The following is a 26651-nucleotide window of genomic DNA, read 5'->3' on the forward strand; positions in this document are numbered from 1 at the left end:
GTATGAACATGTGTTTATAAGTTACACTTGTGTTTGAATCCTGCAGCTTATCACACATTTGATTTCCATGTGTGACGACTGCAAGTGTCCAGAGTGAGGACAGACTGAGGGACCCACTGCTGCACATCATCTGTGAGGCTTTGCACCCCTGATGATCCACCAGGACAAACTCAGCAGTGTGTGAGGAAGAGGAGGAGGAAGAGGAGGACAGGGACAGGTGCTGCTAGGGCGAGACAGACGTCTCTCACGGAGTCCTTTAGTGCTGCAGGCAGGCAAGGTGTTCAAATAGCGCACAACTTCTGGTTTTTATTTCAATGTGATAATTGCACAGTTTGCATGAGCATTTAATCTAAGCACTGTGAACAAAACATAGAATAGATCATTAACAGCACGCTGATGCAGAGCTTCTGCCCACAGTGCTTAACACACTTCAAGAAGGTTCCTGGTTTGAATCCCAGCTGGTTCTGTCTGTGTGGAGTTTGAATTAGATAAAGTATGAACGTACAGGAGGTCAGATGTGTAAGAACATGTCACCAGTTCTCTAGTACTTGAAATGGTACCACTAGTATCTCCATACAGGCGTCTTGAGGCTGAATCACCAACAAAGACTTTTGTAGGAAATATTAAATAAATTTCAGTTCAACAAATTTTCCCTGTGTCATTTTTCATTATCACACCTGTTTCACTTAAACATTATATCAGTAATATGAGATTCTCCAGAAAACCAGACTTTTCTTCCTCTTCAGGTCTGATCAGTCAGCAGGCTGTGACTGCAAGGCCATTTCTTCTTCACTCATCCACAGATGTTTCTCCAAGCCAGCTGGGTGGGTCAGTGGCTCAGAGGCTGCAGGATGGAGGAACAAAAGAATCATTAGAATTTGAAACAACCAGAGACGAGACAGAAGGAGGCTGTCACCAAGTCTTCAGTCAGAGTCCAGAATTTATCAGGACAGAAACAGATCATCTGCAGAGGATTATTTGAAGAGTTTCAGTCAGGTTTCAGAGCTCATCACAGCACAGAAACAGCTTTAGTGAAGGTTACAAATGATCTTCTTATGGCCTCTGACAGTGGACTCATCTCTGTGCTTGTCCTGCTAGACCTCAGTGCAGCGTTCGATACTGTCGACCATAATATCCTATTAGAGCGATTAGAACATGCTGTAGGTATTACAGGTACTGCACTGCAGTGGTTTGTATCATATCAGCTCTGTTCTGGGATGGACTGGGACGGTTGAGGCAGTGCCATGTGAGGACGCTGGTTTGGGAGCTCTGCACTCGAACCCTTGTATTTACCATATTACTCTTCAAAAATGACGTGATATTACTTCACATACAAGAGCAACAACATATTAGAAAACAACCATCCCGGTCTATGGACAACATGCCCGAAAAAATTCAAGCCAACAAGATGGAGCAGGACATGAGGGCCTCTCAAGCAACTGCTGGCCCAGCTAGCCTAGCATGCCCAAATGCCACGGAGACAACTGTGGACGAGCAGCAGGCAATCCTGAAGGAGCTGCAATTAATGAAGCAAGAATTGCTGGAGAAAATAGATGAAAAGGCTGCAGAGACCCAAACGGAGCTGCGTAACATCACTGACAGGCTCAATAAAAGACGGGATAAGGTTGAAAGCCACACATCTGAGTTGGAAAAGGGAGTCACTGCTAATTCCGACTCTATTGCAGCTATGCAATCCAACATGAAGAAAGGGTTACCAGCGTGATCCAGCGTGGAAAAAGAGCGAGGATTTGGAGGCTAGGTCACGGCGCTGCAACGTCCGCGTTATGGGGGTAAAGGAGGGACGAGAGCAGGGAACACACCCATCTGAATATGTGTCAGAAATGCTGAAAAAAGGCTCTTGCTCCGGAAAAAAAGCCAACTCTGGATAGGGTGCACCGGACCCTCCGCACCAAGCCAACTCAAGATGACCAGCCATCGAGGGCATTTGTAGTGAAATGTCATTACCTCAGAGAAAAGGAACTACTTCTCAGGAAGGCAGCCGAGGCTGGGGTGATAACAACTGCAGACGGTGAGTCTGCCGTACTGCCGGACTTCAACCAAGCTGTGAGTAAACAGCGTGCCGCCTTTACCGAGGTGAGGAATCTACTTTTCACAGTTGCAATGGAGTCCGCTATGGGCTGAGGTATCCAGCGACGCTGAGGATTACTACCGCGGACGGACAAGAAATGAAGAAGTTCTGAAGAAGTTAACGAGCGCTTGATATATGTCCGTGCCAGGACTCGCTCACACCTGTGACTGTTCTGATTTTGTATTATGTAAATAAAACTGAACTGAATGGACTCTGTTGGATGCTTTGGAGACATCTCACTGTGTCTCCACTATATTTCTACGTGCAACCAGAAGTAGACAAAACTGCATTTGCTTTATTGAAGAAGACATCAAAAAGGCCATTAAAGTTGTGAATCTGGTGTTTTTAACTCTATAAAGTTACTAAAACATGCAGGTGGAAAGGTGAGCTGATGTCTACCTTCATACTGACCTCCGACTTTGAGCAGCACGGTCTTCTCTCTCCAGATGTTCCTGCTGTCGACTCTGCAGCGGTATCTTCCCGTGTCGCTGACTGTTGGATGTTTAAGGGTCAGGCTGAGGTTTCCTGTCTCCAGCAGCTTTTTGCTCGTCTCTGTTCGGCCTCTGTACTCCTCGTCCTGTTTGTCAGGCTGATCTGATTTGTTCTGATACACGTGGACCATCACCATTGGTTCAGGGTCATCTCGCCACCACTTCACTCTGATGTCATCGGGGAGGTCACCTGTGGATTTGAAGGGCAGCTGGATTGACTCCTCCCCATCTTTCACCTCCATCTGACAGACTGAAGACAATGCAGCATGAAATCAGGCATGAAGAGCAAAGACAGTTTAACAGCAAACACACCAGTTTAAAAACAACACAGTAAAACTGTCACTGTCAGGGTGCTGGGCCATTGAGTTTATTTAGTATTTTTATGTTTCTGAGATCATTTGTAATCCCTGATTAATGTTCTCTTTCTGTTAGGTTCCATTCATGCCGTTGTCTTCATCTGTGTGTCTCACTCTCCAGGTCTTAGTCATGTCCTTGTGTCTTGTCTCCCTTTTCTGTTCCCATGTTCGCCTCCTTGTGTTTCATCCTTTCTCCTCTGTCTGTCATCTGCATCCATGTGTTTCTCCCCAGCCCGTCATGTGTCTTTGGTCGTGTCCAAATTCATGGGCTGCATCCTCCTGAGGACCCGGCCTTCGTGGTCTACGTGGGCCGGGTCCTCAGAAGGTCGGGTAGGCTGGAAGTAAACGGCTGTGAAATTGGACGGTCTAGCCTTCAGATTAGCGTCATCGCTGTCTCGGTGGAGTTTAATAAACTCGGCCGTTTGATCCTTGCTATCTAAAATATAACAGGACACTGGTGTAAATTCTCGACCGTCTCACACTTCTGTTTGACGTTTAGTCAGCTGTGTAAAAACCAAGGAGGAACCCACCCGGGGGATTAATAAAGTTTTATTTTATCTAATCTAATAACTTTAATCTCAGCCAAACCGATTTACTCACGAACAAACAAAACACTGAAAAAAGCCCAACAATAACATTTTTAGGTTGTCTAAGTGACTTATATATTACGTTTAACCCGAGTAGCGAAAGTCCGCGGTGATCTGAAAATGATGTGCCGGGAGTTGTGCCGTTCTCGGCCGCATCAGTGACCCTCGAGCTCCCGGCTAGCTATCGAGCTGGTGGGTAGCAGACGTCTCCGAAAACGTGGAAGCACTTTTGCAAATATGCGATATCTTGATAAACCGAGCAGATATTTGATGTTTACACAGCTACTTTCTCGCCTGAAAATATGTTAAAAGTTTATTTTGTGACCCAGAAAGATTAGTAAGAGTAATTTTAAAACTTAGTAGCGGCCCACATTGTTGGAAACTGGGATATGGTAGGCCACGAAGGACACACCCATCCTTCGAATTCGGGGAAAAGGAGGACGCATTTGTCGGCCACATTTAAAGGAGTCGATGAATTGGGACAGCCTTCGGCGCGTCGCTGTGACGTAATCGGTCTACAAATGCGGCCTCAGGAGGATGCAGCCCATGAATTTGGACATGACCTTAGTCTACATCTTAGTGTGTTTCCTGTTTTATTTTGACAGTCTCTCGTCCCGTGTTCAGTGTGTTTGGTTTCGCTTCCCTGTCTCGTCATGTCTGTCCGTCCCATGTGTTTCCACTTCCCTCATCAGCCTTCTGTGTATATACTATCTCTGCTTTTCCTTTGTCCCTCGTTAGTTTGTCTGTTCTTCTCCAATCATGTTCCTGGGCTGTTGTTTCCAATCATGTTCCACCAATAAACAGCTCGCTTTTCATTAGAAGTTAGTTTTCCCTCCCTGCACCTGCTTTTAGGTCCTCACCACTCACCGCTCCACACGATCTGCACATGTAGATGGTGGTAGTCACAGATATCCAGGGTACTCCTCACTAATTAATCCACAATGTGCGATTTCATTATCACAGCATAAAGAGTTCTTCCTGATGTATTTAAACAGCATCAGACAGCAGCAGCATCCATGACAGACAGTCTGGAGCAGCAGCAGTCGTGAAGTGACTCGTGTTTATTACATGTATGAGGTTAACGGTGTTTGGACCTGATCACAAAGGAACAGCTGATTATTTAATAGTGAGTAAATTTGAGGTGTGTGGATGTTTACTGCAGGCCTGATAATGATACTCATGCACATAACTCACATCATTTCCTGTGCTGCTAACACTATCAGGATGTCTCACTCATCCTCTGAAGCTGGTGTTTACACTGACGCTGACAGGAACGTGTCTTTGGTATCGTGTACAGTCCTGACCTTTGACATGGAGCTGTACTTGTTTCTTCATCAGGATGTTTCCCTCCCTGCTGCGGGCGGTGCAGGTGTAGGTGTCTGTGTCTGAATCTGTGGGATATTTCAGGGTCAGACTGAGGTCTCCAGCCTTCAGCGGGCGTTTCTTCATCTCTGTCCGCTGTCTGTAAAACCAGTGCTGCTTGTCGTGCTGGTCGGAGGAGTTCTCAAACAGGTGGATTGTCTTGTCTTTACTGTTGCTCCACTCCACTTTAGCATCTTCAGGCAGGTGAGTTATAGTTTTGCATGGCAGTTGGACAGCATTCACCTCTGCATCCACCTCCACCTGGTACACTGACAGAAAAGCAAACCACAGAATCAGCTTTGCAGGCAGCAGATGGCATCATGAGCCCCCATCAATCAGCTCTATAGTCTTCAAAGGCTTTACCCCTGAACTCATGCACAGGATGTCAAAGCTGCTGGTTCCTCATAGCCACACAGCAGTGCCATGATAAACCAGGTAACAGCAGTCACATATAGAAGCTTTCAAAATACCCCAAGTATTACATTTAAAAGCACTGGGTGGACATCATTGTACTGGGAGTTAAGGGGCCAATTTTAAAACTAACCTACACCAAGGTGGTTTTTAGCGCCAATGCTAAGCAGCAAGTGAAAACTAATAGAAATGATGTTTGTTTGTTAACATTTTACTGCTACCACACCTTTAATGATTAAGACAAAAAGCCCTGCGACAGGCTGGAGATCTGTCCAGGTGTACCCCGCCTCTCACCCTGCAGTATAGGCAGAACAGGCTGAACGGGCCCCTTTGCAGTTTTCATCTCAACCAGACCCTTTGGTTGGCATCAACAAGCTTCAGGCATGATTCTGGCTGACCCTCTTTTTATGCTACCTGGGTGTTAAAGCATTGTTTTGGTTTTTGGACTTTGGACCCTGTTTATTATTGTAGTAACCTACGTCTCTTAGTCTTTATCTGATGTTGTTTCGTTTTCCTGTGGCTGGTCTCTGTCTGTTTCCTGTTTTATTGTGATAGTGTCGTGTCCCATGTACGTTATGTTTAGTTTTGCTTCCCTGTTTCATTATGGTAAACAGTAAATCGCACTTTTTGGTGATGTCTACATTGTAGCCACAGCCGCCCTGGGGCGCACTGAGTCACATTCATTCCAGTTGTGTGTTCGCCTGTTACCCAGCCTCTCCTTATCCTGCATGTATTTCTGTCTTCTGCAGCTTTCAGCTCTGTCTCAGTTGTTCAGGATTCTGAACTCTTCACGTTTCTGTTTTTTGTTGAGCGTCAGCACACGATCAGTGTCGTGGTCTGGTAGGTTCTGCTGGGCTGTTTTTCTTGTTTGTTTTCTTTCCCTTTTTCTAACTCGCTCTCTTTACAATCATTATCAGGTGGAGCTGCTGAGCTGGCATGAAGCTTTGGGTGGAGGTTTCCTGACAGTTCCTTCTTTCCCTCCTGCACCTGTTCCTGATCACAGTTAAGTGAGCAGGTATTATTGAGTGGTGCTGCAGCTCTCTCCTGGTTCATCTTTGCTGCATTGGTGACAGTCAGGTCCCTCATCTTTCTGTTTGACCTTAGTCACTGGCTCTTACTTTACATTTCTGTTTTCCTGCAGTATCCTGTTTGAACCTTCTGTAGAAGTTTGCTCAAGTCTCGACCCTTTTGTGGACTTTGAACTCTGCTGAAATCTGCAAAGGAACTCATTCACCTACCAGCCATCAGCCAGCTCCAACCTGGCATCCCTGAACAACTGCTTGTTGGACTAGTAACCCTCCCAAGTTCTCATTCGACTTTCCAACATAACTCCTACACTGTGCATCATGCTCCAGTCATCTTGAGACCTTTATTAACATTCGATCTCTTCTCTGGCAGAGCCACCTTTTCCCCAGCAGCTGCTTTCTCGCTCCTCTCCACAGTTGCCTTGTCCCAGTGGTTCCCAAACTTTTCTGTTAGCCCCCCTTTGTTTTACAAGAAAAATCTTACATGAGATGAATTTCTACAGTGACAGAGACAAAATGTACTGTTAATCTGACTATCTTCAGGTTTTACACGCTTACATACACACACACAGTTACTGTCCCTCCATTTACAAAGGCAGAGGCGTCACGCTGTGATTATTTTACTGTAGTTGTTTTTTCCTGTGTAATAATATTCAACATTGCTATCAATACATTTTTTTAAAAATGCCTCTCTGTGCAAAATGTGTTCAAAAACATAAACAGCTGTGGGATCCTGTTTGTCTGTGATTTGAACCGGGGGAACAAATCGTGGCAGGATCAGCCTGATGTTATTTGTATCCCGCTGTAACTTTACTGTATAAAGAGCAAACATCTCCAACATGTCAGGAGTAGTTAGTCATTACAACAAGTGTTTGAACTAAAAATCAAGAATGTGGGATCCTTGTCCGTGATTTGAAGAGCCCAGCGCTGCTCCTGACACAGGGAAAACCAATCCTGCAGGGAGACCTACCTCAGCACCTGTGCAGGTGAAGCCAAAGGGCAGATTTGCTTCACCATATTTTCTAGTCTTTGGCTTAGAATGAAGTTGGTTTGGAAACTTATTCAGCGACGCTTCATCTCCTGCTTTGCGTTTGTGTGGCCTGTAAAAACCTGTCCATTATGCCAGCAGTGTCCAAGCGGTTTTTTTTTTCCTTTCATACCGTGCGCCCCCTGCGATGGCTCTATACCCCCACTAGGGGGCGGGCCCCACACTTATCCTTCACCTTCAGTAACACATTTAAACCTGCCAACAACAACCTGAGTCCACTCCTTGAATTCGATTTGAATCACACTATGACAGTTGGAGAATTTTTACCATCATCCTGGATGGTGATAGAGACTCACCTGACATTAGATAGAGACAGAAACAAAATAAGAGACCTCCAGAAACAATGACAGTGGTGAGAACCAGGAGAACCAGCAGAACCTTAGACCAAGCTGGGAATCGTTCTGTGGAGAAACAGAAAGAACGTCATGACGTCTGACCTCTGACCTGTATCTATAGAGGATTGTTTCTGACCTTTGACCTGCAGCTGTATGTTATTCAGTGTCAGGTCTTGTGTCCCATCACTGATGGTGCAGGTGTAGTTGCCGCTGTCAGTGAGCCGGGGCTTTCTCAGAGTGAGGCTGTAGTCTCCAGTATCCAGGGCATCAGGCCTCATCGACGTCCGCCCGCTGTAATGCTGGTTTTGGCCTTGGAGGTCATCTTCTTCTTTTCTCTGGTGGACAGTTTTGGGATTGAGGTCAAAGCGGCTCCAGATCACTGTGGGATCGTCCTCGGGTATGATACCAAAGTACTGGCAGGGCAGCATGACAGCCTCCACCTCCTCGTATACCTCCAACACTGCAGCACCCTGGGAAACTGCACACCAACACAAATCAATCACATGATGTAGGTTTCTGTCAGTGTGCCCCAGCTGTGGCTGCAACTGTAGCTGCCTCCACCAGTGTGTGAATATGAGAGTGACTAAATAGTGGCATTGTAAAGCGCTTTGGGTGTCTCGAAAAGCGCTTTACAATGTTGGTCCATCACAGTTCACCTGAGAAACTACAAAACACCCACAGTGATGTTTGGAGGTGACAACGTGATAGCGTGTGGCTGTTTTTCAGAACATGGCACTGACCATTTCATATCATTGAAGGAAGGATGAATGGACAAATGTTCTGAGACATTCTTGATAAAAATCTGCTGCCATCTACCAGGATGATAAAGATGAAACGAGGGTGGAGTTTCGGTAAGAGGATGATCCCAAACACAGCAGAGGAAACATTCAGCTGGTTTCAGAGAAAGTTTTAAAGCTGCTGGAACGGCCCAACCAGTCGCCTGACCCAACTCTTGGACGCTGGTCACTTTGGGTTATTGGCCCCCTCGACACATCCACAGAACCTTCAGACTGTTTGTGTGGGAGATTGGGTCAAAATCACACCTGAGCAACGCATGTTCTCCATGCAGGAGGTGTCATGAAGCTGAAACACAGACCAAGGCTTTTGTATGAAGTATTAAATTCATTCAAGTATGTGTGAGCGATACTTTTCCCCGTGTCATTTCTTATTATCACACATAACTTTTATCTATGGACATCTATGGTTTGATTTCTTTGAATGTAGACTGGATGGACTGTTACCAACATCTGGAGAGAATTTCATGTCAACTGCACCTTTATAAATATATTTACTTAGAAAATTGGTGGCATATTCAATACTTTTACCTGCTGTAGTTCATCATGGCCTCAGTCGTTCAAACAAGGTAACTGTTGCCGTGTCACTAATCAGGGGGAAACCTGATTAGTGTCCGGCAGGTGAGCTGGACAGGTTTATACAGCTAAATATCATCAACATAAAATTATAGGAAATGATAAATGGACTGATTCTTTTGTACTGCTTTTCTACTGCGACACATCATCAGGTCTCATTACCTCATTCACACGAGCATGTTTTTGTACATGTGAGTACTTTCTATCATTCACATCCTGATAAACAGTGTAATGAAGGCATTGGGGGAAACTTGGGGTTTCCTGGACATCTTGCCCAAAGATCCTGGCATGGAGGGCAGCCAGGGGTCGGACCCCACTGAGGTCAACCAGAATGAGTACAGAGCAACATCTTACATCAGTAGCCATGCTGTTAATACTGTCAAAAATACCCTTCTCCTTACAATTCGTGAGATTGTTGATGTCTATAAATGGTTTCCATATTTGTATTGACATTTTTGTTTATAACTCTTCAAAATAAAGCCTGAAAAGGTTACAGCAGCATTATTTTAATATGTTGAGTCCTCTTTGTTACAAAAGTGCAACAGTGTGTGAAAAATGAGTGAAGAATTTGAGGATCATAAATATTTAAAAAGCAAGGACTAAAGTAATGACATCTGACTGAGGTCAGGTGGAGGGAGGACAGCTTACCCTGCAGCAGGATCACAAACACAGCAAACATCTTCGTCGTCCTCAGCTTCTTACTGAGCTCACTCTTCTAAAGCACGTCGACAGCAGGAGCTCACGGACGTTTCTCTGGATGAACCTGCTCAAACTCATGTAGTTTCACTTTGAACTGTTTCCAGTGAAGCAGCAGCTGGAATGCAAAGAAACCAGCTGAGCAGTTTTGTTCACTCCTCTGAGAAATACCTGCTGAATAACACAAGTGATGTTTCATTGATCTTCTCTGCACTAGACTGAATCATTAGTAACACAGAGGTGTACGTCTCTGTGCTCAGGTAGTCTTAGTTCATGTATGGTTATGGCTATAACTCTGGTGTTTGAGGTACAGTATACTGAAGTATGTTCAGACAAACTGTCACGATGAGCTGTGCGGCTGGACCCAAGTGCAGGACTCCGAGACAAAACATTAACTTAAATGCAGCTTCATTTGCTGGCAACACAAACTTGACAACACAACAAACAAAAACTCGAACTAAGATAGTTTAACTAGACCGGGATTCACACACAACTAACGTGGACGCAACAACTGGCAGAGACAAAACACAGGGCTTAGATACATGCGGAGGTGATTAGGGAATGAGAAACAGGAGGAGAGCACAGCTGGGACTCATCTGACATGACAAGACAAAGGGGAGGCAAAACTCAACACACCGACATAGACACAGACTTTCAAAGTAAAACAGGAAACAGATGCAGACTTGACTACAAGTTTACAGTTAACAGAGAACAAAGGGACACTGGCACAAGACATGCTAAGGAACTAAGGAGCTGGGAATACTAGAGACGGAAATCAAAACCAAGAGGATCAAAACACATCATGAAATCAAGGATAACAAATACAAACAGAAAAACACTGAGTCCACAGACCGTGACACAAACACTCCATGACAGGGAAGGGATCGTCTAAAGCAGGGGTGGGCAACTCCAGGCCTCGAGTGCCGGTGTCCTGCAGGTTTTAGATCGCACCCTGGGTTAACACACCTGAATCACATGGTTAGTTCATTACCAGGCCTCTGGAGACCTTCAAGAAATGCTGAGGAGTCATTTAGCCCTTTAAATCAGCTGTGATGGATCATGGACACATCTAAAACCTGCAGGACACCGGCACTCGAGGCCTGGAGTTGCCTACCCCTGGTCTAAAGAAAGGAGATGGTGATGTGAAGAATAGATCTAAGTACGTTACACTGTGATTGGATCAGGTCGCACATAGTCATTCAAACACCCCCCCAATGAGTCTAGTACAGTGAAGATCAATGACACGTGTGCTGCAAGCAGGTGAAATGCAGTTACTGGTGTTTTTATTAGAAGAATCAAGGAAGAATTCAAGCTGACACATTTTGTCCTTATTTCATTTTTATCTTTATTTGGTCCACATTTTCTACATGTTGTATATTAATAAATAAACAACATGTATTGTCCTCATATGATGGATTACACGACGGTCTTTTCCTGTTTCATATGTTCGGCTATGTCCTCTCTATTTTTGGTAATTCCAAACAAACCCAAACAAAACAGGCATTAAGAGGCTCTGATGTCTGTGTCTAAATCTCACGGCCCACATAATAACATGAAGAAATATTTTTAAAAAATTATTGTTCAAAAAATGATTTAATATGAAGGCAACAGGCAGAGTGTTACAGGCATCGCCCTAAAACATGCAGCCTGATGGGCAGTGTAGTCCGTGTTGCAGGGAGGATGGACCCGTGATGTGTCTGTGAGCGAGGAGGGAGAGAAAGGAAAAGTACGAGCTGTCACCGATTAGAAACGGGAGATGGAAGCATGTAGCAAAGTCGACCCAGACAACAAAGTAAAGCTAGTTTTCAGCTACGAGCCGACACGAACCCGACGTATCAGCCAGAGGTCCTTTACTACGGTTCAGAGCCGCGGACCTGTTTTATATACGCGAGGAATAGTTTCTATATGAGATCACTGCAAAAAGTGCAGCCTTACCTAATGTCCACCTACTGTTACTCATTTATATTAAGATTTAAACATCTAGTTGGTGTTGGTGTGGAGAGTAACCTTCAGTAATAGTAATAAATCACATTCATGTAGTTGTAAAAAGCATGATAATATATTAAGTAATCCAAAGTATTCAGAATACGGTACTCTCATTGCCTGCCACACAGCCGTACCATGACACCAATAACAGTCATTTCCATATAAAATGATAAAACAAAACAAACCCCCACAAAGGTTTGATCATCAGAAAATATCTGTCCATCCATAAAAGTTATCCAAAGTAGGGTGATGGGATAGGCTGCAGGTACTGGATGAGAGGCAGGGTTGTTGGTCCATAGCAGGACGAACACGGAGACAGAAGCTGCTGGCTTCTCAGTGTTTGTAAAAATCTTCATGATCTGGTCATGAAGTCAATCATGGCTGATTCTTTAGACCCATAAACTAACCCTGTGCCTGTGACCGTTATCTCAGTGGAGCCAAATGTGATGTTCAGCTTGACTTCATGCTTCCTGCCTCGTGTAGTGGCCATTCTTACAATGAGTGAACCGACTTCCTCCACTCCCTCTTCATCCACATACAGAGGATTTCTTCTTTGTGTGCGATAAAACCTGATTCTTACGTGTGTGTGATTTTCTTTAGCTTCCAGTACATTAAAGATGAGCTCTCTGGTTTCATCCCAGCCAACATCTTCACCTTTCTCCACAAGTTTCCTGAAAATATCTCCACAAAACTCCTCCCCTTGGACTACAGATTTCTTTTCTTTCTTATGTTTGGACAGATCAAACTTCTCTTAATCTGCAAACCCGTACGTAAAGGCAGATTTTCGAGACGCCACCACTGCTGGGTGTCTTCCAAACTCCACAGCTCCCCTCAGGATCGCTTCCTGGGGCCTACAAGGACACAGGACTTTACACTGATCACCAAACTGATCAATAACATGTTGCCGTAGAATCTGGCTTTCAGCGTAGCCCCCCACTAACAGAATGTACTCGACGTTTAGATCTTTATTCAGGATTTCTCTGAGACTGTCAGTGATGCCCTTCAGACTCTCAGCAAAGAAAGACCTCAGTGTCTCTTTGGAGATATTGATGGATCCTCCATCCCAGGAAGCACCTCGCACTGATTCAAAGAACCTTTCTATTTCCTGTCTTTTCTGAGCCAGTGTTCCCAGAGTAAATGGACATGACATCTGAATATCATCATCTACCTGTTTGAGAAACATAAACTCATACATTATTTTCTGAACCTCACTGGAAAAGTTTTGTTCATATTCATCCCAGACACCATGACTGAAGATTTCTCTGAGGAACTCTTTGAATTTCCTGTCCACACTTTGTCCCCCCAAATCATTTCCTGAGGCCTTGTGCAGCTCCTTCAGGGCTCCTCCATGCAGGACTTCATGAACTGTGATGTCGATGGTTCCACCTGAAACACACAGGAAGTGATGAAAGCTGACTTCCTGCAGCAGCAGACAGATGTTTCCAGCGTGTCTGTGGATGAATGTTTGTGAGTGTAACAGAGTCACATAGAGTACCTCCACAGTCCATCACTATGAACTGTGTTCCTGGACACTGATCCAGTGATCCTCCATCATGGTTCTGAGTGATGAAGCCATCAGCTGGCAGCTTCATACACCAGGCTGAGGCTGCCTCTGGTTCCAGTGCGATGATCAGGTGGTGTTGAGTTCCTTCTGTAATGATTCCTGCCTGCAAATGAAAGAAAACTGACTCCTCTGAATATTTCAGGATCTCAGAGCTCTTAATAAATGATGTTACCTGAGTCGCAGCTTCTCTCATGAACTGCTTTGCTGAAGGATCTGTTAAGGTTCAAAATATTGGGGATGGAGACAAGAGAAAAAACCACAATAACAACACTGGTCCGGCCGGGTTGAGTCAAACGATGATTTAATGATCACACACGTGGGAGATGGACACTGATGCAGACAGCCTCAAAATCTCAAAATGGTGGAGCATTGCTCAAACTTTTATAGCCTCTGGTGCCTCCACCTTATCATACCAAGCCTAAACATTCACATGCTTTCTCTCACACAGCGCCTAAGCTACGACCTTGGCTCCCTGTTTATCTGCTCCTGCTGAAATGGGGCAGAAAACTCCAGCATATTCTGTTCTCTTCTACTCAGACAAATTAGATTTCTTATAACTCAGCAGTATAATGCATCATAAAACAATATCATTCATTCACAACAAGTCAGCAGTTTAATGTAATGCAAATCAGTTTAACTAATGCAATAGTTATCAGCTTCTTCTAATTCAGGAGAATAATGCAAACTAAAACTACATAATAATTCACAATCTTTAATTAGGGGTATAACATGGCATAAAATAATATTATAATCTAACAATTCCCCCTGATGAGGTCATTAGAATAATGACCTCACAAACACCCTGTAGCCCAGTGTGGCCGGGTTCATCTCTTCTCACTCCTGAGGTCCTTTGTCCCCCTGACGGGCAAACCATATGTAAGATGACCTCTGTGTTTGCGCAAGTCAGGTGCAAGACAAACTATTACTACAAGGATAGCAGGTCCAGATGACACTCCCCTGTTCTCCCACAGCTTTATTTGGTGTTCCCTTATACCATTCAGACGTAGACTAGAACCTCTGTCCGAAGAGCTCTTAACCTTTATTTTATTGCTGCAGCTACCAGTATCGTCCAGTTGCGTGATCCTCTGTTCTTCTTACTTCAACCTCAGGGGTTAGACAACCCTTCAGTCGTGACACAGATCAGGGGATTATTCTGCCCCGATTTCAAACAACGATCTGTGTATTCTCCAGAAAAGAACAGGAAGGTGTCCCCCTTTTGCCCAAGAGCCTCTCGAACTTCGTTGGTCTGGTGTTCCCGGATTTCCGCCAACCCCTTCATGGTTATTGCTGTGTTTATGGGATCCATCCTTTTGTGGTGACTAGCTGGAGCCCAAACGCCATGACCCTTGGACCCAGTTGATGTCTCGGCAGTCACTGTGTCTGACTCTGCTACGGAGGATCCTCGCATCTCTGTGACCTCGTCTGGTGTCTGTTCCTTTCTCTGTAAGAGACAGAAAACCAAAACACCTCTCTTCCTAACCCTAATAATCTAATGTTATTATCTACTGACCTTTTAGTGATTCAGAATTGGTCTAAAACATTCAGAATGTCCCAGGGACTTATTCTAATCATATCTTATGTGTGTGTAAGCATGTTTGCATTTAGCCCTCCGCACTCAAGGCATTTCTTACACTTTATCAGTCCGGACAGTCACGCCGAACGAAGCTTCTGACCTTCAAAAGGCCGAGTGCCAACTCGTTATAAGCACATTTGCAAGGTGTGTCTGAAAATTATTGAAACCCCTCTTTTTAACAAAAGACAAAAAATTAACAAATCTTCTAAACGCTATTCAGTTCATTTCAATGAGTAATGATTAAACATGAAAGTGATAGTTTATGCTTTTTCACTGATTCTCTAAAAGGTCCGTCTTCTCGGACCGCTATTAGCTTAAGCTTTACCATTCCTAAATTATTAAAGACACAAATGAAGTTATAAAATGTTCAAATAATCCTTGTTTGATGTTAAAGCTCAACCTTCCCCCCCTTTTTTGACACATTCCAATGTGTCAAATCAACGGAGCTAGAACATTCAAAAAAAAAAAGTTAGGCAGCTACAAAGTTTCCCAGACTCTTAAGGTGATCCGCGTGTAACGTTCTGACTCAGGTATTTAATATTTTAATGAATCTCGTTTAATTAACTGCCACTATTTAAACTAACCTTAAAGACATAATTAAAGAAAAGATCACAAAGAATAACATGATATCAGTGTTTTGTAAGCGCGTGCGGCCTTCTATGCTCGAAGCCTTTCCCCTCAATAGATCAGTCAGACATTCGCGCTGACTGTAGCTTTTAACCCTTATTAACTTGAGCACAACTCTACAATGAGCAACAAGTTGCAATATGTATAAAAATGATCATGGTTACACCTGCAATGAAAAATTATATCATTATCCTAACACCTGTAAATAGAAGATTCATCAGAGGTTATAACAATCACAGGAACACAGATGTTAGTATAAGGTCAAAAGCTTCAATAAATGATCATCGATGCAATGTTTGTTGCATGATTCTCATACAATAATAATGCTGACATTGAAAATAACAGTATAACACCCCCTTTTGTCCCGTTTCACTTGACACCTAAACGTTTATAAATGCCTCTTTTATTCTTGATTTTATTTCCCCCTTTTCTCCCCTTACTGACCACAGCAGGGGGATCTTAGTTTTGAATCAGCCATGAATCCAGCTCACCTGATTCATCAGTGAGCTCCACCATCACTGGCGTCTGACAGGGTGGCGCTGCATACTCTTCCTTTAATGTCACTATTTTCAACCTGTTAATTAGAGTGTTTAAACCTGAAGTCGACTACGTCCACAACAAGTCAATACAGCTGTAAATGTGGCCAATTATCAATCTATTACCAATCAATAACAACAGATAACTTCTATTTTATGCATGCTTTTAATCAACCACTCACCCAGAGGATCTCCAATCCCAGGAAATGCCTTCTCCTCCTTTATTGAGTCTGTCCTCCTTCCATGCCCTGGTAACTGGTCCATCCAGAGCCATATGATCTCAAATATACATACGACAAGCCAAACCACACCTTGGTCACACCAACCCCTTTCCACCCCCAAGATGTCCAATGCCATCCTAGTATGGACTGTCAAATGTGGCTTTAACGCTGACTGTTCTGACAATCCATTTTATAACGTTCCTGGTCAGATTTGCCAATCTCTGCACCAGGGTTTTAAACGTTTCGCCATTTTCATTAGGTTTTATTTGTGTTTTGCAAAAGTTAAGTGTAACAAACTCTCAGTTCCATCATATCAGTCATGCTCTTCTGGTTATCCTTGGGTGTTGAGACTAATAGCTATTAATTCTTGCCGCACCGAGTGCTCCTAATTTTGGTTGAAGTCAATTGATAACCTTTTCCATGCGATTGTTTCACACCTTTATTTAGATGTCCCAGTCCTGTTGTCTCGGGATACATCACGCTGCCTTATCTGGGGTTAGCTATTTTCTTGGAATGCGAGTTAAGTGGGTGAGCTCTTCAACGAGGGGGAGTGTGCTCCCCCTGATGAGGTCTTCTAGGTAAGCTAGGTTAACCTTCTTGTGTGAGCTTTTCAAGTGCACTTTTAAGGTTTGTGGGATTTTTTTTTTTTTTTTTTTTTTATAAATGTCCCTCAAGACCCCCTGATGGCCCAGTAATTCATTTTTTGCGCACTGTAGTACACATTTAGTTTTTTGCTTGTAGCTCTCATACTCTACTTGCCACTCCTCTAAGTCCTGATGTTTCTTAGAGAGGACAACAGTACCTTTAAAATTATGTCACATGTGTGGGGGTGTGGCCTTGCCAATTGTTTTTCCCACCTTTTCAAAATGGCTGGCGTGCCCACAAGCACATTTTATGGAAGAGAGAAAGGTAAGCTTGATATTTACATTTAAAATGTTTTGTTAAACTCAGATTTTTATTTTATTCAAAAAATAAACATCTAGTAAATAATTTCAGGGGTCTTTAAGAATTAGGCTCATTTACTTTCACAGGGAACATGACTAATTTATTAATGTGTGCTCTACACATTGGGACTTTATATTTATATTTATTTCACTTTTTCCTAATACCCAACTTTTGACCAAGGCGGAGAGAATTCTTAACACAATTATTAAGGGAGATTCAAACATAGATTTTTCAAAATATGAGAGGGTCAGGACCCACTAGAAGCCACACAAAGATTATCGAGATGCAGTGGCAGATGTAATAGAGAAAGACACAGGGCCACCTGAAATCTGTCATCCTATCTGGTGCAAAACCAACATGTAGTAGAATCTGGAATTTTGATTTTGAGTTAAAACTAAAATATGGGTAAAATGCAGAAATCTTTTCCAGTAAAGTAAAAAATAAGAGTCGCAATTATAGTTGAATCCATAACACCTAATTGTTTCTACGAGATCACGTTGTTGCTGAGAGTTATCAGTGATCTCAATGTGTGAAAAGAACTCACAGTATCTGGGGTTTAAGCTCCTCTTAGCTGAGAAACCTGGGACAAACATGTGAACAAGACCTGAATAATACCAGTAATGAAGACTTCTCTCCAAAGATCAATAAAAGGAAGCCCCAATCTGATGAGAGTGTAGCAAAATATGGTTCACTCCACTTGCCTGAAATGGTTAACAGTCCAAGGCATTTCAGTTGTAGAATGATTGGGTACAACAATGAAACAGATGTGAGATGAGGGGAGTGCCAAATGTTCCTTTGTGTCTCCAAAATAAAATCAGTACTTCCTCAGATATCCTAAATAAATTGACTTTTGTGAAATAGAAAGTTCAGTGCCATCACTTATTCCTAAACCAATAGTTTATAGCTAGTGAAGTGTCAGTGACTTCTGGGTTGGTCCCTGATCTTCATCTTATGAGATTGTTATTTTAATAACACTTGATTCATTTAAAAGAAAAAGAAAAAAAAGAAAAAAAAAGAAAAAACGAAAATATTTTCTCCCTGTTTTTTCTTATTCTCTGGGTCTCAGGAGGACATTACGTCCCTCTCCACTACAAGACTCTTGTTATGTCTACAAAACAGTCATATTAAAATCATCCTCAATTCTATTCTGGCGCTGTCTCCCGACTTTTCCTGACCTGATTCTGCGCGTGAACGGAGCAGCAACACAGACGACTCGACTAACGTACTACCTTAATTTCACTACAGCAGGGCACGCACACATCAATGCAACCAAACACATTTTGCTATAAATCCAGTTAATTTTAGTTAGTTTTGTGAACATTCAGTACAGTTTTAGTTAGTATTTCTTTTTTTTGATTTTATTACCGTTAACGCAAATTCTTTCCACTTCTACTTTTCGTTATTTCATTTGTTGTCTTTAATAATAATAATCTCCTCTGCACCCTTGAATAAACACCATTAACATGATCAACCTTTTGCTGCTTGTTTTTTCACCATCTTATTGAATCAAATACTTCATACTTATGTGGTTTACGACATTATATTTATCTAAATCTCCACTTTGTGTCTAAATGTTTGAAGAATTTTTGAGGGTCAAATTTTGAGAATTTGACCATAGTGAAAGTTATGGCGTTATCACCCCCTTTGGGGATTACCTTTTTCCAGTTTTGATGATATTCCTCCCCGTTCTTTATTTTTTGCAAGTACCCCTCTTCGGTGGGAGAAACTGTTGGTGTGATCAAGCGGGTGCTGTAAAAACAAAAGCTCAGGACAGAACAGTCACCAGTCATGTACTTCATTCAAAATTAACAAATATCAAGCTTCATATTGATCCTCTGAGTGTAATGGTACATTTTAATTTGCACTTCTAAAAACAATATTTTCTTTATTTTACTCTTGTTCTTGTGCAGCACCACCCCTCAGCACATGCCCCTGTTATTTTATCTTACTTTTAAATTGTTGACTACTTCAAGAGAGCGCCCAAAAGACGGGGACCAGTGTTTATCATTACATATCTCCATTTTGAGTGTGGCTGTCTATCATTCCCCTCTTATTCATAAACCTCGGTGGAGGGTTTTTTGTTTGTTTGTTTTTTTCTAAAATTAATTCACTCTCTACATTGACCCACTATGGTTAATAATAACATGCTCAGTCATGAGTGGGATCAAACCTTTTCTTCACTTTAGCATTTAATATTCCCAACAATATAATGTAATACCTTAATTAAAACACAGCTACTAAAACACAATTTCCTTAATGCAAACATCAGTAGCTCAAAATTAGCAACCAAAGGGTTCAGTCTGCAGTTCACACTGCTGTGAAGCTACAGCTCTTTAGTCTCTGTCATCCTTCTGTTCTTGCAGACAAAACAAAGCAAAACAAAACATCCACCCTTCTTTTACAGGCTGGGTGAATTGTCTGTGGACATTCAATAATCCTAAAGTCGGCACCGTTTTTGTCTCAGTACCAAGTCAGTTAAAACTTTTAGTCGTCAGTCCGTCACAGTCCAGTCACATGCATACATTCACACACATTCATACCAGATATTGCTGATAATGGAGTCTCACGCGCAACCTATTCGAGGCTCCATCACCAGCAAGATGACGTCATCATTTTAAAGGAAACAGCTCCTTGTTTGTTTTTCCTTCTTTGGACTGGATTGACTCGCTGCAATCCTTTTAGGCTTCAGGATCAGTGTCCCATATAAGTGAATTTTCTCCCAAGCTCATTATAATCATGGAGAAAAATACTTTGCAACTGTTTTCAGTAAGAATATTTTATAACACTTTAAAATTCACTCTCTCAGGCCTGGATTAAGGAGCCGATTTGTTAAATCAGGAGCTCACAAAATACCAAAATATCACCACCGGTGGATCACACCTCTCAGATGTTCTTATCTCAGTGCACTGTAACGAAAGCAAACACAGACGTAACCAATTAAACACTCATATGATAACAGATACTGGGGCCCATTACAAACATGCCCAAGCATAAAACCATCCTTTTCTCTCTCAGAGAAAGAGAACAATCCAAACCTCACTGATAGAATCAACCTAGTGTCAAACAAAACCCAAAGATCAACCAAAACTCCTTTTTGCACCAACAAAACATGTTGGATTTACTTGACTCAATAGTGGACACTAGTTACACACCAACTCTTTACTTTGGCAAAAACGTAAACAACTAAGTTGAATCAACACAACCTTTTCATAATCTCTTCGAAATAAAACTCACACCATTCATTCATCATTTTCGCTCTGTACCACTGCTCCTTGTTAGACTGTGTGAAGCACAGTAAACAATTCAGTGGAGGCTTTGAGCCATACACAGACATCACGCACAGACATTGTTTTCATTATCAAAGTGCTTCAGACCATGTCCTCTAAATCTACACAAATGCCCTCTGCGTGGCATGAAATACATTTAAGCAGTAAATAATCAATCAGTTCTTGCTGTTGTAACCAACTCCGTATTTGGATGTTTGTGTGCAGCATTTGTTAGTAAAGCATTCTTCATTGCATCAGCGTGTGTGTGTGTGGATCACTTCTCAGTTCATTGAATCAACATTTTAATTTGTGTGTGTGTGTGTGTCATTTCTCCCTCAATCAACGAGTGCATATGTTCATATGTATGTTTCTTTTCACTCTGAGTCGGTGCATGTAGATGTGTGTGTTTGTGTGGGTGTTTGTGTTCATCACTTTCCTGTTGTAGTGTTCTGGGTAAACCACGGCCTGAAGCGTGCCCTGGGTCCTGCCCTCCTCCTTCCAGTCTGTTTGCATCCATTGGTGCTGCTGCTCAGAGTTCTGTCCATACTGGTTCTGGCCCCAATTGAGGCAGTCCTTTTCTCCAGTGTCCAGCATCTTCTCCTTATTTCGCTCCTCCTTAACTTGACCCTTTTGCTTCGGTCTTCCTTCAGGGTTTTGATACGCAGCTCAATTGTCTGGATGTCCGTTTGTTGCTTGCAGAAGTGCGACTGCTGTCCGTTTGTTTGCAGGTGGAACGGCTGACATCCAGAAGGTGTATAGGAGAGTCTGCAGCTTCCACCTCCCCAGTGGAAGACCTCAATCTTTGTTCTGTTAGTTTAACACAGGCCTCAAGGCTCTCTGGGATCCCTGCTTGCACTTTCAAGCCCACGGCTGAGGTCGTAGTCGTGGTCCCATTCCAGGGGAATGGAGTCCATGGTTGTTTGGGTGTCTCGGCCCGAGCGTTCAGTCCGGAGCTGGGCAGCCCAGGACGCTGAGCGATCGGAGGACGGCAGAGGCGACAGGAAGCCATCCCCCTAACGTTCGCTCCATAGCAGACCGGACAAATCACACTGCTCATCTAGCTCCAGGATGCTCCGGCCTGATTTCAAGTCCGGTGTCTAGGACTCCAAGCCTGATGGGTTCGATTTTCAGCTAGCTCCTCCTGGGCCATGCTCAGTTTCTGCTCTGATGCCTCGAGGTCTTATTGAGGGCAGAAACCTCAGAGTCTTTTCCGTAGAAATCAGATTAAAGTCCATTGATGTTTTCCTTGCTTTGCTCCACGGCCTTTTGCGGCTCTGCTGTTCGGCTCTTCTCAGAGGTCAGCTCCTGGCCGAGCCCCGACACCTGTGCCTTCAGCTTATTTTCTCCTGGTGTTTTGTCCATTCTGAGGTGCCTCCTGACCTCAGTTACTCCTCCTGTCTCTGGCACGCCCTTTTTGCTGCCCGATGGTCATTGTTGGTCCGTCACTGTCCTGCACAGTTTTAATGCAGAGTGGTTAAGGTCAGCATGGTTTTGCTCGGCCTCACTTTTCATCTGGGCTTAATGGGCGTCTCGTCACAGCTCTGTCAGCTGAAGCTGTCTTTTTCCATATGGCAAGAGTGTGAAGAGTGTGTGAGAGGGGTGTGTCCAATCAGGCACAATGCTGGTGGCTTTGCGAGTGCCTCGTTTTCCAAATCCAGATGTTTATTTGTCACGTACACAGCAACAGAGAGAACAGTCTGTTGTTGGGATGGCTGAGGTCTTTCACGATCTTCCTGGTCTTGGTCCAGCACCGCCTGCTGTAGATTGAGTGCAGGTCAGGGAGCTCGGAGCGGATGGTGCGCTCAGCTGATTGCACAACCCTCTGTAGTGCTTGTCTGTCCGGCATGGTGCTGTTCCCGAACCAGACAGTGATATAGCTGCTCAGGATGCTCTCAATAATTCCTTTATATAAGGTGGTCAGAATCGGTGGTGGGAGCCGGGCCTTTCTCAGTCTTCTCAGAAAGAAAAGACGCTGACAGAAATCTCCCCGTGTAGTGAAACGGGCCTTGGATTACCGCTCTCCGTCTCTGCTGCATGAGATCATTTTCCTGCAGCACTGTTGACATTTTCAAGTTGTTGTTGCGGGTTCAGCTGCTTTAGCATTTAGTCAGGGTCACATCAAAGATGGTAGAGGAGAGAGCAAAGATGGTAGAGGGGAGAGCAGGAGTCCAGGGTCAGCCTCGGCTTTTCCGGGCCGACAAAGCAGCCTGTAATCAAGCATAAAGAGAAAAAACAAAACAAAACAAAAACAAAAACAAACGAACAGGAAACTCATGTTGTATTGGCTGTGTTACTCAGAGAGGGGAAAAACAACGGGACCAGGCCCTGTGTCAGCCTTCTCTCCCCCTTTTTTTGTTTTTTCTCACCATATAATCCTCTCATAACCCACCAAGCTGACAGGACAACACAGGTACATGTTAAAGTTCTTAAGATCATGTTTAAAGCACAAAAATGGAATTTCCTTTCATTCAGTAATCACTTGTATTAGTCAATCAGAAGAAAACATGTCACAATTTGACTTTTATCAACCACTAAATTTGTCGTGTTATCACTGGTTGTGATTTTTTTTTTTTTTTTTGAAGTTAAGTTGTTGTCCTGCAACCCAGAGGGTTTATTTGTTAGTAGTGGATAAACTTTATTGTGTAACGGCGGGTGTATGTTAAGCTTCACTGCTTTAAAGTTGCTGGAAAATCTTCACATGTTCATGGGTGTAAGCTGTTTCTTCATTGCGTGTATGTGCGTTTGTACATGGGCTAATTTAACGTTTTTTCTCAAACGAGGCATTTCTCTAGCACGTGCCTTTCTCTCACATTTCTCTGCTTGTGTGTGTTTTTATTTCACCTTCTTGTTGTGATGCTCCAGGCGCCTTCCCAACCTCCACAAGTCTGTTGGCCGCAATTTTATGTGTAAAACTTCTCTTAATTTCTCCTTTAATTCTCTGCTAGCTGCTGTCTTTTCCACAGCTGCTGATTCTTGCTGAGTTTGGTTTCCATTACTATAATTTTGCTTCGGCCGCCGTGCTTGTGGGGGCAGTTGGTCCAGCCCCATAGCCACCTGTATCAACACACTGAGAGATTTATTTAATATCATTTTCATCACTGTTAAATAGACTAGCAGGCAAGACGCCCACCTTTGCACTGCAGACTACATGCCAGTCTCCCAACACACTCCTCTCTGAGTTTCAGCTTTAAAACCCAACCTCATTCACACCCTAGTCATTCAACACCTTATTTGTAGTATCATAATCAGCAAAATCAGCGTTTTACTTACAGGCATGTATCATTGTTTGCAAATCAAAATTATAAAACTCAAAAACACGCTAAACAGGAAGCAAAGTCCTCTGTGCGCGTCACAGCTCATTTGCATGTTCACACACCGTCTAAAAATAGCTCGCAGCGCTGCAGTGCGCTGTCGTCACACACAGGGTCACACAAAGCTCAGACAAAACTCTTTTATTTTATATTACAAAGACGTCTTATATTTACAATCACTGACAGGCCTGACAGATTCAGCACCTAACAAATTTCGACAAATTTAAAATAACGGGTCTCACCGAAGAAAGTCCAACTTTTTTGTAGTCAATCAAACAGTATCTGTTACTTCTGGGAACAGTTTCTGACCTAACTTCTAAATCCCTAACTCAATTTAACAGTATCCAAACAAGCACATGACACCGTTTTAAACGGTGAGGAGATTCTAACTCCTAGCTTATTTCGGGATGCCCTGTACCCCACAGTTAAAGCCAAACTGAACTACCCCTGTTCGCCGACAGGTCAAGACCGCGCGTCCACGGCCAGGAGGGGGCGTAACCCCCAGGCTATGTGCTTCTTAGCAGACTTCTGGGCTGCCGTCCTATAATAATTTTCACCTAACCGATTTTGAGAAATTTTACCATAACGGGTCTCACCGAAGAAAGATAACTTTTTTACGACCAATTAAACAGTCTCTGTTACTTCTGGGAACAGTTTCTGACCTAATTTGTAAAACTATTAACCAGTCCCTGTTACTTCTGGGAACAGTTTCTGTCCTAATTTCCCTACCAAACTACCTGAGCCTTCAGCTCAATATCCAGGGACTCAAACCCAACATTCTCTGTTACTTCTGGGAACAGTTTCATATTTCTTCAACTTCATTAAATACTCTTAAGCAACTTTAACTGCATAACACACGGTGATTCTCATCAAAATCAAAACAGACACTCTACCAGTAATTTCAGTGAGTAGACTTTAATTTAGTCATATCCAATTTGGCACATTTTGGAAATAATTCAACAGGTAGTGCCTTACCTTTAGATAAGCCGGCTTTTGTCCACTCAAATCAGACCACTGGCTCGTGCCTGTCCGTTCGACAACCTCGGACCGTCCAAACTTTTAAATTCCACCCCAATACCACAGGACGAGCCCCCAAAATGTTAAGGTTCAAAATATTGGGGATGGAGACAAAAGAAAAAACCACAATAACAACACTGGTCCGGCCGGGTTGAGTCAAACGATGATTTAATGATCACACACGTGGGAGATGGACACTGATGCAGACAGCCTCAAAATCTCAAAATGGTGGAGCATTGCTCAAACTTTTATAGCCTCTGGTGCCTCCACCTTATCATACCAAGCCTAAACATTCACATGCTTTCTCTCACACAGCGCCTAAGCTACGACCTTGGCTCCCTGTTTATCTGCTCCTGCTGAAATGGGGCAGAAAACTCCAGCACACTCTGTTCTCTTCTACTCAGACAAATTAGATTTCTTATAACTCAGCAGTATAATGCATCATAAAACAATATCATTCATTCACAACAAGTCAGCAGTTTAATGTAATGCAAATCAGTTTAACTAATGCAATAGTTATCAGCTTCTTCTAATTCAGGAGAATAATGCAAACTAAAACTACATAATAATTCACAATCTTTAATTAGGGGTATAACATGGCATAAAATAATATTATAATCTAACAGATCCCAGATGGCAGGTACAGTCAGCACCCAGGTGAAGTCAGAGGCTATGAACTTCCTCCCTGCTGTGTTCTCTGCGATGGTTCTCAGAGCGTCGTCCTTCAGGTATCTCAGAGTTTCTGTGAACACCTTCAGTGCCTGCATGGACTTCCCGTTTGGAGCTTTAATGGTTTTACTCCTGTTCAGGTTCTGGAGATCAGCATCAGACATTCAGACAAGTTTTAAGGTGGAAATGTGTTTCTAACAGACTTCCTTAAATCAAACTAAACCAACATTTAACATGGCAGTTCTCATGTTTATCTCACGTTAAGCTCTGTGTCAGTGAAACCACCTAGCCTTCTTTAAATCTACAGCTGATCAAACCAGTGTGACGGGAACAGGTGATCCTGACACACATTTACAGCTTTTAAATAAAATAATTTAACATACATGTAAGAAACTTGTTTTAAAAACAATTTGTCTACATATGTACCCTACCTCCTCCTTAATATAGGAGGTAGGGTACTTAGGGTAACTAGCTTTTTCTGGTAAAAGGTCCTACATCACTTTTGTCAATCTTTGGAAACAGTCTCTATTGGTTAGCCCGTTTCCTCTTGTACTCCTGGGTTCTTCGCCCCCTGTAACGGGTAGCGCATATCCGGCCTGGACACTGTGTTTGAGCAATTTACATAGAAATCCTACAAACTATTACTAAAGCTAATCCTCCCATTACTCTCCTTTACTTTGTGCTCACCCTATAACCTCTGTGTAACAAGCTTTTAAACAACAAATTTTCAGAGAGGTTTCTCTGTGCTCTGTGCTTCTTTTGAGTTCCCCTTTCTCGTGGTTTTTCCTGGATTCTCGCCAACCCCTCCGTGGTTTTGCTCTGGTTCTGGAATCTTCTCCTGTAAAGGGCAGAACGCGAACAAACAAAACGCCTCTCCCTGCTACGGCTCAATAATCTAATATGTTCATCAATTGTTCTCTTAATTATTCAAACTTGGTTCAAAATATCATGTTCTGGGTTCTATCTTTCATATGTACTTAATCTCAATGTTCTTTATGTGTGTAAGCAACACTTTTGACAACCTTTAACACACTTTAAGAGACATTTTCAACGTCTCCGCTCCAAGTGTTTCCTGTCATTGCTCTCTTCCCCCTTATCTCTGGAACATCTCAAGCACGTCTTGTACAAAACTGTTAATTTTGCAGGCACAAATGCAGTTACAAGCT

The 26651-nt window shown here is 43.0% G+C and overlaps 1 protein-coding gene and 1 pseudogene across 3 annotated transcripts in view; both read right to left on the reverse strand.

Moving 5' to 3' along the window:
* Positions 1-286: 286 nt before the first annotated feature.
* On the reverse strand, positions 287-9835 carry LOC146691419 (uncharacterized). Of its 2 annotated transcripts, none has more exons than XM_085434838.1 (6): positions 9723-9835; positions 7841-8182; positions 7666-7770; positions 4828-5154; positions 2501-2830; positions 287-844 (listed from the first exon to the last, which is right to left on the reverse strand). In XM_085434838.1, exons 1-6 carry the CDS (start codon positions 9751-9753, stop codon positions 753-755), a joined length of 1227 nt encoding a protein of 408 aa, XP_085290964.1. In that variant the 5' UTR covers positions 9754-9835; the 3' UTR covers positions 287-752. The 2 variants fall into 2 exon arrangements, with proteins under 2 accessions (XP_085290964.1, XP_085290963.1); XM_085434837.1 differs by having other exon boundaries at positions 2489-2830.
* Positions 9836-11457: 1622 nt separating this feature from the next.
* The window catches only part of LOC146691420 (heat shock 70 kDa protein 12A-like), a 39660-nt pseudogene continuing 24466 nt past the window's right edge, over positions 11458-26651 (reverse strand). Inside the window, exons 3-7 of the transcript XR_014915692.1 lie at positions 25441-25628; positions 20486-20490; positions 13493-13524; positions 13252-13423; positions 11458-13142 (exon numbers count right to left, since the gene is read on the reverse strand). The product of XR_014915692.1 is annotated as a heat shock 70 kDa protein 12A-like (transcript). The remainder of the gene's footprint in view (positions 13143-13251; positions 13424-13492; positions 13525-20485; positions 20491-25440; positions 25629-26651) is intronic.

Source organism: Copadichromis virginalis, linkage group LG16 (assembly GCF_057382275.1).
Source record: "Copadichromis virginalis isolate Kocher_CV1m ecotype Utaka linkage group LG16, C_Virginalis_male_GT1.1, whole genome shotgun sequence".
Taxonomy (NCBI): domain Eukaryota; kingdom Metazoa; phylum Chordata; class Actinopteri; order Cichliformes; family Cichlidae; genus Copadichromis; species Copadichromis virginalis.

Coding starts and splice junctions, on each gene's coding strand:
- LOC146691419 (XM_085434837.1), bottom strand. CDS start 9,753: ATGTTTGCTGTGTTTGTGATCCTGCTGCAGG. Junction 2,831..4,827: donor AGTACAGCTCCATGTCAAAG/GTCAGGACTGTA, acceptor CATTGTCTTCAG/TCTGTCAGATGGAGGTGAAA. Junction 845..2,488: donor AGTCGGAGGTCAGTATGAAG/GTAGACATCAGC, acceptor TCCATCCTGCAG/CCTCTGAGCCACTGACCCAC.